This window comes from Diorhabda sublineata, chromosome X, assembly GCF_026230105.1.
Source record: "Diorhabda sublineata isolate icDioSubl1.1 chromosome X, icDioSubl1.1, whole genome shotgun sequence".
Lineage (NCBI taxonomy): Eukaryota > Metazoa > Arthropoda > Insecta > Coleoptera > Chrysomelidae > Diorhabda > Diorhabda sublineata.
Genome location: NC_079485.1, coordinates 19,086,586 through 19,105,265, shown reverse-complemented (window position 1 = coordinate 19,105,265; position 18,680 = coordinate 19,086,586). Strand labels below are relative to the sequence as shown.

Below are 18,680 nucleotides of genomic sequence, written 5' to 3'. Positions count from 1 at the left end.
ATTAAAATCAATAACTTCACTTCATAACACATGTCTTAAAATAGATGATTACAATTTGTTTGAGTACTACACTTATAAATACAACTATATAGAAATAAGTTGTATTGAAACATCATATTTGTAAAAATATATGAACTTGTGAACAGACAATAATTGGAACAGAGGTTACATTGTTTATTACCAAATACTATAACTCATATCCAGAAATAAATAAATAAGGCAAAGATTACAGTGGGTACTTTACCTCCTAATATATTGACTATCTGATAAAGCAATTTTTGGCCTCTCATAAATCTAACCCATTCTAGTTTTTCATAGATAGAATGAAAAAATCATTGAAAATTTTAAGAATTTATTCTAAATTACTTAAACTGGAATATCAAGAAATAAAGTAATCCTTCAAAATTAGTGCCAGATACTTGAGAATTGGCTGGATCCTTCAAATACTGTAATAATACATTGTAACAGAAACAATTAAGGAATGCATAAAATTGAAATAAGCTGAATAAAGGCTTGGAAACAGTCACTAAATATTTATATCTGAGGTATTTTCAGATAACCTGATTAGTACAAAGTGATTATCAATGGTTTATCTGTTTTAAACAGGAAATATTTATCACTTTTGGAACACCTATCTTCAAAATGTCTAATACTTCAATTGAATTTTCGCAATTTTACTATTATTGTTACTACATCAAAAACAGAAAAAAATCAACATAAAAAGATTTCAAAAATAGTTATTTGTTCTTAATTCATAGGATTAATTGATAAATTTAAGTGCAGTGTAGTAGTTTCTGACAGATTATTTTGAAGTTTCTAAAAAAGTCAAGCAATTAAGTAGATGGAAAAATTTTTAATAATGGTATAAATAAAATTCATAATTACTTGAAAGATTTCAATTAATTAGGTCAAAACAGGTACATTAAATTGAAGTGGGGAGAGATAAATATTCAAGGTTCTTTAATCCTGCAATCACAAGTAAATCAAGTATCAAATCAACATAATACGTTTTGTAAGATAACTTTTCGTGTATTATGATAAATTTTACGTCATATTTCTACATATTTAATATCAAAAACAAACAAGAATTAATAATAAAGAAACCTAACAGAAAAAACTGCTTACAATAACGAATTGTGTGATTGTACCTGGTCAAACGCGTATACCCGTACAATGTTGCCACATTTTCAACTATGAAGTATTGATCGCACTAAATACTAACAGAAGTAAAAAATACTCACGTAATCATGAAAGGCTTTTGCTTCTGATGAATGTTCACAAGTATCTCTCCTTTCAGGAGCAGCACAATATAAATCCCAAAATACGCTAAAATATAAACAAATTAGTACATCATGGAAATTTTCAACAAAAATGTCAACATACCACCACCAAGAATGTAAAAATCCTGGAGGTTCTCCTAAAGTAATATTTTTCTCCCATCGTATCTAAAATAAAGTTATTAATTAAATAGAGCATATTATTACTAAGGTGAAACTCACCTCTGATAAAAACGTTTGTGCAGCTTTCTGTGCACCAACGTGCAATAAATATTCATACACGTACAGTGCTAATCTGCAACAATTTTTTTCCATTTTTAGACTAATTTTGGAGTCTCTTTAATGGTTCACGTAATATATAAACATCAGTTATTGATATAAAGAATAAATGTAAACAAAACAGGTACAAATATTAGCTATCAAGGCCTAAAAAAATTTCAAAATAGCAACAGCATGTACCCATATTACTAATAATAAATGTAAATACAGACGTTTCGAGATTAACTATCCTATTTTTATACATTATTTTAGACGACATTACGTAGAACTATCAAATTTATTACAGACGTTAACTAGTTGCTTCAATTATTTTTAAAACATGGAGTGAGTTCATGACAGTAAAAGAAATTCAAGATAAAAATGAATGTACTTACTTTTCTCTCGCTTGTGCATCGGACGGCACAGATGATCCTTTTCCTTTTGCATACATTTTTTAATTATCTTATTTAATGAACGTAACCTACATACATTGAAATAATGTAATGTTCGGAATTCTTTTAGTTGATGGAACACGCTGCTTCTACATCATAAAAGATGCTGTTCATTGTATTACCTATACACAAATACACTATTAAATTCACATCACTGTCTGCAATATTCATTGTTCGACTTGTAAGAAACTTGTAAATAGCATGTTGAAAACACTTATAATAATCTTTAGATTCACATCACAACACGTCAAATCAAAACGTTTTCGACGCCGCTACACGAAGTTATCACTAGTAATTATCTACAATTCCCAGTACGCAAGCGTTGAAACAACTACCTCTTTCTAGTTATCTCATAGATAAATAAGAAACGTCTTTTTCATTCCGTGTAAAACATGGCAGCGCCTCTTGACCAAAACGTCCAATGTATAAACTATATTTTTATGGGTTCACTTACCTAAATTTGGTGTATTTATATTATTGTCATCAAATAACAAATCAGTAAAATCTTTTTTATATAACGTATATCATAAAATTAATTTCATTACATGACTATTAATTTGATACTGAAGTATTACTAATATTTAAAATGAATACTAGTGCTTTGAATACGCCGCCAAGAAAAATAGTTTCTAAAAATTCCGTTAAGATGGAGAGGCACTAGTGAAAAATAAATTTATTTTATAGAACCAAATATCTATTTTCATTTGTCTATGTGTATGTATTTACCTCTCTCTACCTAGCACGTAGTCCCGTTATGATTATATTTTGCTTTTGCTACGCTTCATTGCCTCCATTGTTAGTATGTGTACTTAACGGAGTTTTGAGAAAATCGTGAAACGTTTTCACTATCATATTAAATCATAATCTTCTAAATGAAGAATTGACTAATTTATACGAATCAATATGGTATGTTTCGTAAAGCATGTAATGGCAACGAGCCTGTTTGTCAATCTCAAAAATGAGTGAAGAGACATTTCAATTCAATTATTGCCATAGATTGTTCAATACTTGTATAAGTGTTTGTAGAACATTTTTGATAAGTCGTTTTGTCAAAGTATTTTGGAATAAAAAATTAATAACAATCAGTCCAGTTTAATGTCACCAGTACACTAACTACCGTCAAAGTTGAACGTAAATCAATATTACTCCGTTCTTAACATTAATGTTATGAAATCTTTTTTATATATAAGGAGATAAACAAATATGCAAAGAAAAGCATTTTAATTTTGTCTTGTCAGATTATTAACAATGAAGACTATACTTTTACATAATTTCAATAAATTTATAGTTTATCTAAATATTAAGTGAAATTCAATATAGTATTTGCTACAGAGCTGGATTTGAAGATTATTTAAATCCCTAACCTGACGTGAGCTTTACTGAAACTATAACGTCACTGCTCAATTTTTTCATGTCATGTCATGTAAATTTGCAATTGTGATAAATAAATTATTTTTCTGGATAGCGGTTTTTAGCATTTTTTGGCATACTGATGACATAAACTTTTCGGAGTTTCTCCTAAAATACGATTTATCTTATGACATATGATATATATGAAGATAGTACTATCTAGCAAATGTAAAGGTTATTCTATGGTGATAAGTGCCACCACAAAAATCATTCTCCAATCAAATAAATCTATGATAGTTTCAGTTTTATCACTCACTTTTACTGTTTATGAGCTGTATCAGACAAGGATCATAAAAAGTTAATGGTATTTCATCAATTTGATTTACAATAGAATGCTTTTTTTGTCTTTTAACTATTGACATTAAGTTACTCTTGTTTAGTGCTATTGCTCTAAAAGTAACTCACAGAAAATGTAATAAGGGATGATATTTTTGTGAATATTTGGGAACAATAATAAATTATTGTATAACTTTTTGTATATTCTCATTTTCATACAAGCTATTGAATGGATCTGCAATAATTTCAGGTTAAATATTTTAGCAAGTTGAACGAGAGATAAACAGTACGTCAAGTATTTCAGGTGTATGACTACTTATCAGTTAAGGTAAATTTTGGATTTTATAAACATTTTATATATTAATTTTAGGGTACAATTAAATATCTGAAACTATTTATATGTTAAATATATATTTTATCAAACTAATAGTATTGGCCAACTTGTGCAATACAAACCTGAATATAATAGTTATTTTAGATTATTGAATATAAGAAAAGCTTCCAATTATCATGAGTAAAGACACAAAAGTTATACGTATTCCCAAACGTACACCAATAACAGATGATTATGAAATTACTAAACAAGTGCTTGGGTTAGGAATAAATGGAAAAGTTGTAGAATGTTTCTGTAAAAAATCGAAAGAAAAATATGCATTGAAGGTAAGTAAATAATATTAATTTGTTCAAAAGTTGATTGAACTTATTTCCAATCACCTTAGATTTGTGTTATTTTAACATTAATACTTTTTTAAAAATGTAAATTGTACATATCAATATTGCACAATATTTATTTTAATTTACAATCTATTTTTTTCAACTAAACATGTGTTGAAAGTATGATGCATATTTTTATAAAAAATTTCCTATAATCTATGATCAGTTACTATAACTATTACAGACTTGATTTTAATTCCAGATTTTAGTTGATAGTGTAAAAGCAAAAAGAGAAGTTGACTTACATTGGAGAGCTAGTGGCTGTCGTCATATTGTGAACATTATTGATGTTTATGAAAATAAGTATAATAACAGCACATGTTTGCTTGTAGTAATGGAATGGTAAATATTAAAATACAATATTATATTATATTTATAATTAAAATTTCTTTAGTATGGAAGGAGGAGAGCTTTTCCAAAGAATTCAAGATCGGACAGATGGTGCTTTTACTGAAAGAGGTATGTAGTTATGGTCATAAACTTTTTACAAAAATGTTTACTACTGTTAATAACAGTGAACTTGGAGTAATTGTTTGTATCAAAGATTTTATTTATGTACTCACTGGAATATTCTCTATACTAAAATGTTTTAACAGGTCTTTAGCATTTTACTTATTTGAAACTCTGTGTGTTTGTGATGTAAACTACTTATTCAATGTAACCAATTTCCTGTTTGTAAAATTTCTTTATTATTTCTTTATTAATCTTTCAATTTCAGCTAACACCATATATACCTGCAATCACTGTAACACAAAAAGTTCATAGCATTTTTGTTGGTATGTATTAATGTTAACAGCTATTGAGCCCATTACAAGCTTGCTGTAAATTAGTTATAGCGTTCTTTCGGTCCATAAAAGTTTAGCCATTAAATAATTTCCAGAATTTAGTGTGAATTGATTTCAATTGATTATTTTTGATGCATTAATAACATATTAACAGTTTGCACTAGCAGAAATTAAGCCAAAGTTCTTTTAGTGTTAAATGCCTTGAATCTACAACAAAAGGCATATTAGAATTTTGAATTGAATACATATTTAGCAATTGTGTACTAGGTAGTAGACATCTACTTGAAGTGAGTTCTGATATGTGGGAAAATTACTTATATATGTATATATGCCACAAAAGTTAATTGTATTTTACATTGAATACATAATTATACATTGAATTGAAGCGAGGCTTGAGTTTAAAAGTTTACTACAGAAAAATTAATTGGAGTCATGTAATGCTTATTGTGATTTGATTCATATGTATGAAAATTCATCTGAATTATCAAAATATTTGAACATTTGAACATTTCTGAAACATCTCAAAAATAATTAAACTATATTTCTGTGTATGGCTGAGCAATTTCTTCTCAATCATGAGCTATCATAGAAAACCATATCAAATGAAGTTGCAAGCTGAAAATTACTATGTTCTCAACATCAAGCAATTATGCTTTCTAATTGTCCTATATTTTCATATCTTAGTTAATTTATTTTTAATAAACATGGTTTACTTAATGATCTGAATCTATATGAAGTATATTGGAAATTACTAATATTTTATCTCATTTCAATTAAAATGTTTTCAATGGTGTATGACTTCTGAGTATTGCGATAGGAAGTTATTGCATGCTCTTTTAATAACCTGTCACATTAATTTCCCATAATTGCTTAACAAATGTAATAATTTTTGTTATTAAATTTACTTCGTCCAACTTTCTACAATTTAGATATATCAAAATGAAACCCTAGGCTTCAAGCATAGAATACAATGATGTTGAAAACAAATGGGGCTACTATTTGAAAGCAATGAAACATAATGCTGAAATCTGGAACCATTGGACATATGACGCTTCAAAGCAAATTACATTGAATTTATGTTAGTTTCTAAAAATACAATGCATGTTTGAAAAATCAAGTGTGTATTCCCTTTCAGATACTGAAAATATTTTAACAGAGTAATAATCAACATTCATGATGACTCATCTGATTGCAATATCCCCTGTACTTTTATCTAAGGCTTATGCTTTATTATGTAGCTTTTACTTTTTTCAAAGGAGTTGCTTGGATTATACAATACAGATATAAAAATTTTTAATACTATATTTAATTTTCTTCAATTGTCGTCAAAAGGAATAAAAAATACTTAATCATTACTTATTATTTTTTATTATTAATAAACTAATTTCAAATGACATATACATGAAAAACCATTAATTAATAATTGTAGTTAACATTGTTTTTGAAAAAATCTATAATCAAAATGTACCCTAAAAAATTCTTTAGGGTTTAAATTAAGTATCTTACCAATTATACCAAAATTATATTTTATTTGAAAATACCTATGTCATTTTAGTATGTTGTAATGTATTTATTATAAAAAAGTCTCTCATTTATTCGAACAACTCTACTAACTACTAATTAATATTAATTTTAACTAAATCTCGACTACGGGATTGTCTGTACTGTTTTTCAACCGCCTGGCTAATAAATTGCAAACAAATATATTTTTTTTGAGGAAAGATTGTAGTAAAAATTTTTTGACAATATCTTTTCAGAGAAAAGTATTCTAATGATTTCTAGTTTTTTCAATGACTCGAATTGGGTAGATTACTTCTAGGAATTCTACTAGAGACGACGTTAATTCTTTACACTATCAGAATCTAAGTTTTTAGTTGACAACTAGATCTAAAATACATATGCAACAATTATATATTTTTTGAGGAAAGAATATGAAATATTAATTCCACTTGATTTTACTTTGGTATAAAAATGGTTAATGTTTTTCGTGAAGAATCTTATTAGTTGTAGAACTTTTTTGATAGAAAATCAGTTTAAAATGATAGGAAAAAATTGACATTTTGACCTATTTTGGTCTTTATCAAAATATGAATTGTCATTGACGATTTGCATGATTATATTAATAAGTAGACCTACATCATGAATACTGAAATAAAAATTTGTTTAAACCAGAAAAATTATTTTTTCCTTGGTTGTTACAATTCAAAAATATGGAGTAGGCATCAATTCATCAATATTTGCAGTTGCATTAAAATTTAAAAAATAGAACTATAAATTTTACTCAAAATTTTTGTGTCATTTTCATCATTGACAGCTTTCTCATTCCTATGAATGTGAACTATTGAAACGTAATCAAATACAAGAAAAAAAACTTTAGAAATGCTTCACATACGTAGAAACGAGAAAGCTATCTGTGATAAAAAAGACCTGAACAATTTGAGTAAAAATGTTAGTTACGTATATATATATATATATATATATATATATATATATATATATATATATATATATATATATATATATATATATATATATATATATATATTTAATACAACTACAAGTAATTCAATTAACGGCTGCTATATATTTTGATATGAACAACCAAGAAAAAATTTATTATTTTGGTAAAAACAGATTTTATTTTGATATTGATGTTGTAGGTGGTGATATATTCATACATATAACTACACAAACTCTCAACTTCAACATATGTGGAAACGTTAATTTTTACATGTTATTTTAAACTGATGTTCTATCAGAAGATTCCTAAAATCAAGATTCATCACGAAAAACATATAAATAGTAAAAAGTTGAAGAAAATTATACAATAAATATTGCCTATTGATGAAAGCTTGAAGATTATTGATATGTTTACTGGTTTGCTATATTCCTTCCTTATTGTAAATAAAGCAGGTTATATCCAAGATTACATCCCAAATCAGTACTAGGTAGTATGTCTTGATGACAGTTTACATTTTGTTTCAATTCAAATAGTAGTAAATCATATTTGACAAAGCTTTTTATGGTATCAATGTAATGAATTATTATTTTATCAATGAGTAATTTAATATTAATTCACAACCTTACTATTATAAAACAAATCTCATCGTATTATCTCATAGAATTATTTATTTCAACTTTTATGAAGATTCAGTATATTTTTGGTTGTAAATGTTTTCAATTTTTATATTCTATGTCTACAACTAACAGAACAAAACTTGGCCGGTGGGGGAACTGATTTGATTATTTACCATTTTAATATTAAAAAATATACTATTTTGGTAAAAACAACTTTAAATAATATGTGCAGTATTTATATGATAAGTTGTTGTCATAAATTATTTAAAAAATAAATAGCCTATTCAATGTCATTATTATCGATATAGACAGTGCAAGTTATTACGTCTATGAAAGGTTTCAGAAACTATAACAAGCTAGGATCACTGTAAATTGTTTTAGATGGATATTATAACTTGTTACTTGTTAAACTAATTTAATGCTACATCTTTTTGAGCATTATGATAAGGAATCTCTATCAAATACTAGCACATAGGCGGGGAGCTGGTAACACTGATAGTCCCGTGATAGCGGAATCAAAAAATTTTTATTCAAATAAATAGAACATAAGTATAGGAATAAATTAAGCTCGGTATGCGTGGAGTCCTATTGCCGAAACAATGTAAAAAAAAATTATTAAAAAAATGGAAAAATGTTTTACCGTCATAGCGGATATTAATTTTTTTTATGTATTCGACTGTAAATTTTATTGTCTTTTAGAAAAAAATCACGCAAACCACTTTTTCTTGCCGGAAGGGTCTGGCATACATATTTGAGGTGTGTGATGAGGGCTAAAATTTTTCTATCATGCCGGAAATTTTTTCATTTTATTCATTTTTATGTAATTTTTAAAAATATCTTGGTAGGTGCGCTCAAAACCTACCGGAAAAATCTACCCCAAAATCGTACATTTTGGAGTAGATGCTAATATAGTTTATGCACTTCAAGATGGTGTGCGGGATTTTTCCGGCAGGTTTTGAGTGTGCATACCAAGATATTTTATAAAAATTACATAAAAATGAATGAAATAAAAAAAATGATGGAGACATGATCGAGAAATTTTAGTCTCATCACACACTTCAAATAGGTATGCCAGACCCTTCCGGCAAGAAAAAGTGGTTTGCGTGATTTTTTTCTAAAATCCAATAAAATTTACTGTCAAATACATAAAAAAAATTTATATCATTTTTCCATTTTTTACATCGTTTCGGCAATAAGAATCCACGCATACCAAGCTTTATTTATTCCTATACTTATGTTCTATTTATTTGAATAAAAATTTTTTGATTCCGCTATGACGGGACTTTCAATGGTACCGTTTCTTGGACTAACAATTTGCAGATAGCCAGAAATTCATTTTCCTGGCAACCATTTTTTGTCATTTTTTTAATAAATCTAATAATAATCTCCTCTTGTGGAATTAGACTTAAAATCGTATATATCTGTTTTTTATCAAAAGTTTTCTGTTTTTTATGTTATTTCAACAAAAGTCATTAAATATCACTTCATCCCTTGATGAATACTGAAACTGAAATAAATCGACACGCCAATTTTTTCCTGTTATTTTAAACTAAATTTTTTATAAAAATAGACCTAAAATGAAGGTGAAAATGTCAATATTTTCACCTGTTTTAAAAATCAATTAATGTCGGAAAATACTATCCACCTGGTATATATATATATATATATATATATATAAACATATATATATATATATATATATATATATATATATATATATATATATATATATATATATATATATATATATATATATATATATATATATATATATATATATATATATATATATATATATATAGGGGAAGTCGAGGCAAAGTGGCCACCATAGCAGACATCTGCTCCAAATCATGTCTAAACAAAAGAAAATTCTATTCAGTTGCACATAATGCTTACTTGAAGAACAAGTAACAGTTTTGAAATATATTTTGGCTTTTCTAGGTAAACAATTCAGAAATAGAGATAAAAAAAACTTTTAACTTAATTATCCACCCCATATGTGGGGCAAAGCGGTATTATAGTTAGGGGCAAAGTGGCACATAGGTTGGGGCGGAATAAATGACAAATTCAATACGCAAAACACAAAAGTTATTGTCAAATTTTAATAAGGAACATAACCTCTAAACTTCTTAATAACAAAATAAACTATAAAGTACAAAGTATTAATCTCTTGAGAAGTTTCTGAACGTTCTTCAATTGGTGGTTTCTCTGTAACGTTCAAATAAACTTTCTGGAAAAATATCGGGGTTATAGGGATAAATTCCAGCTTTAAAGCCATTAATAGCATTTTGTGCAGTTGCAATACCAAAAAGTTCTCCGACTTGATATATTGTTATATCTTTTCCAGGGTTATTAATAAGCTATTTTTTTTTGGTCTTAATAAGTATTGAGTGGAACATAAAGGCTGCATCCAAAGGTTGTATTCGGTAAGATGTATGTAGTGGTTCCTTGTTCAAGAGCTGGACATTTCCTTACTCGAGAAAATATCAATAGAGAGGGAATATTATATCCGGAAGCATTAAAGCAAATTTCTGCAGTGGTTAATATTCCTCTTTCATCCGAAGATAAGCCACCTTGTTTTTTTCCCTTTATATGAAAAGATTCGGGAGGGCTTATTGGGAACCGTTGAAACCCCTGTTTCGTCGCAGTTAAATATCCTACTGGGTGGAAATTTATGTTTTTCAAGTAATTCCCCCAATAGCTTAAAAAATGATTGTGTATTATATTTATTAAAAGACGAGGCTCTTGCTATTGAAGTGTATTCTGGCAATCTCAGAGGAATGTTTTGATTTCTTTTTAAAAAGTAGTAGATCCAGTCACGCCCAGCAAGACTTTTTTCCTGGTTAAAATTATGAGGGATTTTATTTTTTTCGGCGAACTGGAATAAAAGGTGTCGTTAGTTCTCTAGTTCCGAGCCCAAAAGGCCTACTCTCCATGTGTAAGCCAAAATCGACATGTTCTTTCTCTTGTTCATTACAAAAAAATGGTTTAAATCGGCCTAATATCTTTTTTTAGGCTTTGTGGGGATCCTTATTTGAATTGATTCTTTCCCGAAGTGTTGTCAAAGGAAACCCATATTTTTTCTCACCATTGTTTAACAATGGCTAGAAGGAACAATTTATAAACTAAAATATTTTTGATTCTTTGCGGCAAAGTTATGGCCACTTTACCCCACAACTAAAAAACCACTTTGCCCCCAAGGTTAACTTTAATATACAATACATTATGCCGTATAAGAAAATAAAATATTTAGAAAATTAATTTTAGATTAGGCTAAAATGCTTACGAACTTAAATCTAAATATTACAATCACGTGCTAAAAAACTTTGAAAGGTCAAATAAACAAACATATTCACTTAACGACTGCTGACTACATACTGGTTAGTTTAGGACGCTAAAGAGAACCGTTGCATGGCATACTGCTCATAGATGTCGCTGGGAAATAGAAAAAATTATTAAAAGCAACTTTGACCCGACTTCCCCTATATATATGAACCCGTATTGTTTCACACACTTCGTAAAATATTTTAATAGTGATCAACCAAGTATTTAGTGAATTACTATTTTTTGACAGAGGCCGCCCAAGTTATGCATGAAATATGTATAGCTGTCAAGTATCTACATGATAATAATATAGCTCACAGAGATTTAAAACCTGAAAACTTACTTTATTCAAAGAAAGGGGCTTTTGGTGTACTTAAACTTACTGACTTTGGATTCGCTAAAGAAACTTTAACCAAGGACACACTTCAGACTCCATGCTATACACCTTATTATGTTGGTATGTTATTTTTCTTTTAGTTGCCCAATTGTATTTATTTTTCCATATTCTATATTTTGTAGCTCCTGAAGTATTAGGACCTGAAAAATATGATAAAAGCTGTGATATATGGTCATTAGGTGTAATTATGTACATATTGTAAGTATTTAATAACATTAGTTGCATTATTATCAAATTATCAATTGTAAATGAATTAATGATATTATTGATTTTAACAGATGACAATTTCATTTCTTTATAGTAATAGGTGATTAAACAATTTTATAAATAGTATAAAATTACATATAACTTACTAATACTAGACACATTGAAAGTAATTATCATTGTGCTAACATGGAAAACAGTAACAGTAAAGTTATTACTATGAAATATATTATCAAAAGTTAATTAGATATTTTTGATGTTATTGTCCTTCTTGATACGAAATTACGAATGGTGCTACGGGTTGAGGATTCAAAATAAAACTGTTTTTAAATTGTCAACGTCTCGATACTTTTTTTGATTTTTATCGAGGCTTATTAGACGTTACTCAAAACATAAAATACATATATACATATTCCGCACGAATTATCCATTCGTGTGGAATATATATCTTTTGAATTAATAGATACTATGAAAAACGTTATAAAGCACATTATTTAGTGGAACATGCTATACCGATAAAATGGAAATGATGACATAAACATATAGACGAAAAAAGTCAATTGATTATCCAAGACAATCATTATGTTTTATTTTTTGTTATTCTTTCAATTTATACTTATTTTATAAAGCTGAAGAGATTGTTTCAATTGAACGTACTATTTTCAGAATTCACAGATTTTAATAGAAAAATTATTTTAGTATTGAATGTCATTCATCAAGATCCCAGAAGCGATAATACATAACTTATTTTCACATACATGAAACCTTTGTTCTCAGTAGAGTTTCATGTGCTTCGAATACCTGCGTGCTTGTGAAGCTCGCCTTGTGACACCTGGGTAGGCACCAGTTGAGAAAATTTATTTGAAATAAGGTTTGTTTAATTTGAGGTTGTATGGTCGATTTTTATACATAGTTTGTAGAATATTAATCTCGTCTACTCGTATCCAAAGTATCAGACACTTATTATGGACTAGAACTTCTGTCAGACTCTTCAAAGCTTCACAAAAAAATCAATGAACTTACTTATTTTTAGATGTCTGATTTTGAAATATGTTATCTAAGTAACTATTTCAAAGTTGTATTGACATCAAGCATACCAAGTAATTTTGTTAACATGTACAATATCTACCCCAAGTCAACAGAATAATTCTGTATTCAAATGTAGTATCAAACTCAAGCCCATCTAGTCCTATGTCTGAACCTATTGAATTGCTTAAGTGTCATATAATTCTGATTTTTTTTGTGGAGCTGTATAGCGTCTGACAAAAGTTCTAGTCCATAATAAATGTGTGACACTGGATACGACTTCAAATAATATTCTACAAACTATGTATAAAAATCGGTCACACAACAACCTTTAGTTTTAATTAACTCTCACATGTACCTGCCCAGGTGTCGATTTCCACAAGCACGAAGGTGTTCAAAGCACACAAATCAACTTATTCTTTGCGTACTGTGTATATGTGACTCAAATTCAATGGTAAAAAAGCGTACCTAACTTATCCGTCTGTAAATGAATATCAGACTTATTCAATGAACATAAAACAGTAACTTGAAGATTATTGAACATTTGCTGTTAGATATGCCTATCTAGAAAAAGACTGGGATATATAAATCATTTACTCTCTTTTTCTAAAGCCGAACATTCCCACTTGCATGGGCATCTATAGCATGCGTACTATATCTCTGTTATACAGGGTGGTTCTATATTCGATAGATAACGTTCTACCACAGAGAGATCTCAATAAATGATTCATTTTGATATAGGAATACGAACCATAACGGGAACGAGTTGCTGAGATATAGGGTGTTCAAAATTTTAAATCGAAATTAAAAATTTGTCATAAATCAAGAACGCCTTTAAATTTTGTTTTCAAATTTGGTGACCAATATGGTCCTTAATAAAGTAATAATTTGACATAAACAAACTTTGGAAAAATTTAACTAGTGGCGCGCTATCAGCGTTAGTTGTCAATCTTATCCCCCAATTTGTTAGGCCACTGGAGCAATTTTTTTTAAATTTTGTTTTAAATTACCTGATTATTTTTAGTTACAAAAACCACCTTTTATGGAGCTAAAATGATGTAGAAATTTGCCTATAAACAAAAGTCTGCAAGCACGTAAGTAGTTTACAAATTAATTATTCATTTAATTTCGAATAATGTTTAAGTGTAAGTAGTTCAAAACAATTAAAAATTATTAATACTTTCAATTTCACGTTTTTCAATGACAAAACGGTTTAATAAGTGTATTGAAATAAGCGGCCAACAGTTTGACTGTAACTTTCTCAATTATGTTATTGTTGTAATAAAGTGTTGTTTAAATTTAATTTGTAATTGAGATTATGAATAATTTTTATTTGTTTTGAACTACTTACTCTTAATCATTATTCGAAATTAAATGAGTAATTAATTAATTTGTAAAATACTTACATGGTTGCAGACTTTTGCAAGTGAGACAAATTTCTACAACACCGTTCATTTTAGTTCCATAAAAGGTTATTAGTTTTGTAACTAAAAATAATCAGGCAATTTAAAACAAAATTTAAAAAAAATTTGCTCCCGTGGCGTAAAAAATAGGAGGATAAAAATGACAACTAACTCTGACAGCGCCCCACTGGTTAAATTTTTCCAAAGTTTGTTCATGTCAAAATATTACTTTATTAGCATGTTGGTCACTTTATTTGAAAAAAAAAATTAAAAGCGTTCTTGATTTATGGCAAATTTTTGATTTTGATTTAAAATTTTGAACACCCTATATTTGAACAACTAGGCCCCGTAAGGGTTCGTATTCCTATATCGATATGAAATCATTTATTGAGATCTCTCTGTGGTAGAGCGTTGTCGGTCGAATATAAAAACACCCTGTATCTCTTCTGTAGGTAGTCACTTTAAAAATATTGTTTATCATTAAAAGTTATTTTCCAGGTTATGTGGATTTCCTCCTTTCTACAGCAATCACGGACTGGCAATTTCACCAGGAATGAAAAAACGAATTCGAATGGGACAGTATACTTTTCCCAATCCAGAATGGCAGAATGTTAGCCAAGATGCTAAAGACCTTATCAGTGGGATGCTAAATGTTGATCCCTCTAAGAGAATGACCATAGATCAAGTTATGGGCAATAGATGGATTGCAGTAAGTTTACATAAGTCATGAACTTTACAATTCATACTTAAATTGTATTGCTATTAATTATATTTTGTATTATTTAATTAGTTGTAAACGATAGTGATTTGTAAGATAAACTAGTGATACTTCCATTCTGTTCAGATCAGTTAATATTAGTCTTTTTTATTATTAACTGATAAGGATAAATATTTCTATATGATTGGTTTAATTATGCTCTTACAAAAACAAAGAGAAATTGTTCATTGATATAACAAGATAAGAGTAAGTCAACTGAAATTAGAATCCCAGTAACATGAAATCAATTTTTAAAGTCCGAAACTAGTAAATTTAGGATGGTACTTATTTCAATCCAAATAATTCCTTTCCATTAAACTCATTTAAAACTTTAGTACTGAAATTGTGTGATGCACCATTCTGCTGATACCAAAATTCATTGAAATTTCACCAGCAACCTGTTCAATTGATGGTACTATTTTGGGGTGCTCAAAATATTATCTGAGATTAGAGGAAGAAAATAACAGACGTGTTTATATCCTCAGTGATATCGGAAGTAATAATTTTCTAACCTTGATTTTTTTAGTAAAATAATGACCATATTTAGAGCTGGCTGTGATAACAAAATCAACGTTTCATTTTCGACCATTTTTACAAAAATAAATGTTTCTTTTATTTCTCTTATCTTTAAGAATCCCCTAGCATTAGAGCCTTTGCATCACTGCCGTCAAAGGATAATATGCCACCATGTAGATCAACGTAATATCGGATTTGTTGTTAGAAGGCATATGCACAGGTCTGTCGGAGTAATGGTTTGTGGTCTATTGCTGATGGTATCCGATCTTCACTTGTGTTTATTTGACGCAGTAAGACAACTGGGCGTTATATTGATGATGTCCTACAAACATCATTGTTTTTCTAAATAATTGTTATTAAAATATAACCATTCTTAAGGCTATCGCATTAACAGAAAATCAAAGTTGATAAATTATTCTTTTAGATGTAACAGTTCTGTTACTGAATTAAGTGCACGTATTTTAAATTATGACTGTATATCTGCGTAATTTTGTTATCAGTTATTAGACCTTTTATTCGCAACAAGTATTTATATTTGTCTGTGTTTATTCACATGTTGTGTAACATTTTTGTTGTATTTATAAGTTACTAAATTATGAAAAAATGTATTGCTATTTATTCAATATAACTTGTCAAAGAGTTTGTGTAATTAGCAGTGATATAGACCAATGAAATGGATTTTTGAATTTATCATTTTGCTATGAAGTGATCTAGAACAGATTGTTAAGAAAATACCTTACTTTTGGAACTACATAATTATGGTATATGATGTAGTCATATTGTATTATTACTGAAAAAAATGTTCATGCTATATACAGAGCTAAATTCATGCAACAAAATTCAGGAGGTGTTCATAATCAGTTAAGATGGGTCTTTCCTATAATAAAATTTCCTCGGCCCATCCTTTTCCGAGATATCACCCTTGAAAGATGGTGACTAAAATTGAGTTTTTATTTTTTTCTAAAATGTCAGTAATGCTGTAAACTTCTGAAATTCACAAAGTCTAACTCTTGGAGGAAAATCTCTAGGTAAAAGAGCTAGAACCCGTTGGATGTGGTAAGGATATAACTGCTGCTTTTTTAAAACTCACCACACAGATGAATGGCTGATAGCAATTTTTCTAGTGCTTGTTTCCGGGTGTACATCAATTGCTTGTTCTACCATTACATTTCTAGCTATCCAGAAATGACTATTGTTGGTTGAATTTCATTTCAGTTTCGGATAAGCGTTAGTGAACACTTGCAAATACGGAATAATGAGTCATTCGTTGCGATATTTTTAAACATAAAGACATTTAGCTTTTCGAGAAATGCCATTTGCCATACCATACACAAAATGTATGTCGGCCATTTCAGCGTTTGTATACATGTTACAATACACATATAACGCAAAAATAACAACCTACAAACTTCGATTGGTGATTACTACCACAATTTTAATTTCCAGCATTTATTATGAATCCACTTAATTTATAAATTATAGTGTTATTTTTTTCTTTGCAGCTATTGGTGCGAGTGCACGAAAATTACATAATTTTAAGTTTCTAGCATTACTGAAATTTTAGAAAAAACTCAATTTTTATAGATCTCGGAAAGGGGTGGGTTGAGGAAATTTTGTTCTAGGAAAGACCCATCTTAATTTCATAGGAGGGATCACCTCCTGAATTTTGAAACACCTGTTTAATTAGATAATGTGAAATACAAAAGATAGCAACAATGAATCCTTATATATCACAGTCGTAGATTTAGGCTATAACATGAAAACAGTTTTTGCTTGAAATACTCTTAAAATTAATGAATGCTTGTTTTTCAGCAATACACTGCGGTTCCCCAAACTCCATTACATACAAATAAAATGTTGAAAGAAAGTGTGGAAATTTGGCCAGAAGTGCAAGAAGAAATGACCCGTTCGCTAGCAACCATGAGAGTAGACTATGACCAAGTACAAATTAAAACATTGGAAAATTCCAACAACCCCCTTCTCAACAAGAGACGCAAGAAAATTTTAACTTCTGAAAAAATGTGAATATTGTGGTTAATTTTTACTTGAAAACGTTGCCATGGTATGCCATAGTGTTTAATGTATTACCTTGAATTTTAATAATAAGCTTGAGTGCATTTACAAGAAATTGTATTATTTTGAAAAGAAAATTATCTTTTATGAATTATTTCAATTATCTTCAAGTATTTTAAATATATGTAGAAAAATTCATTTGAACAACTTTCATAACTTTTTGCGTTATGAATTTATTTAGCACAAGTGTCCTTATGCTGTCATTATTTAGATAAATTTACCTCAAATTTCTTGGGATAATCAGGTTAATGCTTAATAAAACTATTTTTAGTAAAATGTGTTTTTTTTACTGGTATGGATCTAAAAGTACACTACTGAGAATAAATTTAGAAAGACCCGAATTAATTAATCTGACGTCAGCGTTCTTCTTAGAAACCGGAGATGTGTAATCCGATTTTTGAGAAATGTTATGTAAAAGGTTTAGTTAAATGGGTGCGTTAGTAAATTGCCGCATTTGTGTTGAATATAATCTGCCGTCCGTTATTAAAAAACAATTACATGAAAAGAAGCTATTGTTTGGTATGCTTTATGATCTAGCGGATTCATTGATCCATGTATGTTGATAAACCATTATAAAAAAATAATATATATAATAAATCATTATAAAAAAATAATTTTCTTTTAGGAAAATTATTTTTTTCTAATTATACAAGAACTTATTACTCTGATATGGACAGAAATTATCTTGAAATGAATTTTTTATATAGGGCGGAATTCGTTTGACCACAAG

General features: G+C 28.5%; 2 protein-coding genes across 6 annotated transcripts in view; one reads left to right on the top strand and one right to left on the bottom strand.

Moving 5' to 3' along the window:
- The window catches only part of LOC130451505 (single-stranded DNA-binding protein 3), an 83,061-nt gene extending 80,773 nt beyond the window's left edge, over positions 1-2,288 (bottom strand). Inside the window, exons 1-4 of one of the 4 annotated variants that reach the window (XM_056790548.1) lie at positions 1,931-2,288; positions 1,500-1,572; positions 1,384-1,445; positions 1,242-1,326 (exon numbers count right to left, since the gene is read on the bottom strand). In XM_056790548.1, the coding sequence (XP_056646526.1) occupies positions 1,242-1,326; positions 1,384-1,445; positions 1,500-1,572; positions 1,931-1,986 (276 nt within the window). In that variant the 5' untranslated portion in view covers positions 1,987-2,288. The remainder of the gene's footprint in view (positions 1-1,241; positions 1,327-1,383; positions 1,446-1,499; positions 1,573-1,930) is intronic. The other 3 variants (XM_056790550.1, XM_056790547.1, XM_056790549.1) reach the window with 3 other exon arrangements.
- Positions 2,289-3,660: 1,372 nt separating this feature from the next.
- Positions 3,661-18,226, top strand: LOC130451504 (MAP kinase-activated protein kinase 2). Of its 2 annotated transcripts, none has more exons than XM_056790545.1 (8): positions 3,661-4,001; positions 4,152-4,333; positions 4,590-4,729; positions 4,782-4,846; positions 11,825-12,031; positions 12,094-12,169; positions 15,103-15,313; positions 17,690-18,226. In XM_056790545.1, exons 2-8 carry the CDS (start codon positions 4,184-4,186, stop codon positions 17,900-17,902), a joined length of 1,062 nt encoding a protein of 353 aa, XP_056646523.1. In that variant the 5' UTR covers positions 3,661-4,001; positions 4,152-4,183; the 3' UTR covers positions 17,903-18,226. The 2 variants fall into 2 exon arrangements, with proteins under 2 accessions (XP_056646523.1, XP_056646524.1); XM_056790546.1 differs by having other exon boundaries at positions 4,143-4,333.
- The last annotated feature ends 454 nt before the right edge of the window (positions 18,227-18,680 follow it).

Bases quoted from the DNA above. Each gene is read 5' to 3' on its own strand.
- LOC130451504 (XM_056790545.1), top strand. From the start codon at position 4,184: ATGAGTAAAGACACAAAAGTTATACGTATTCCCAAACGTACACCAATA. The intron at 12,032-12,093 runs GTATGTTATTTT...TATATTTTGTAG, and splicing joins CTATACACCTTATTATGTTG to CTCCTGAAGTATTAGGACCT. The intron at 12,170-15,102 runs GTAAGTATTTAA...GTTATTTTCCAG, and splicing joins GGTGTAATTATGTACATATT to GTTATGTGGATTTCCTCCTT.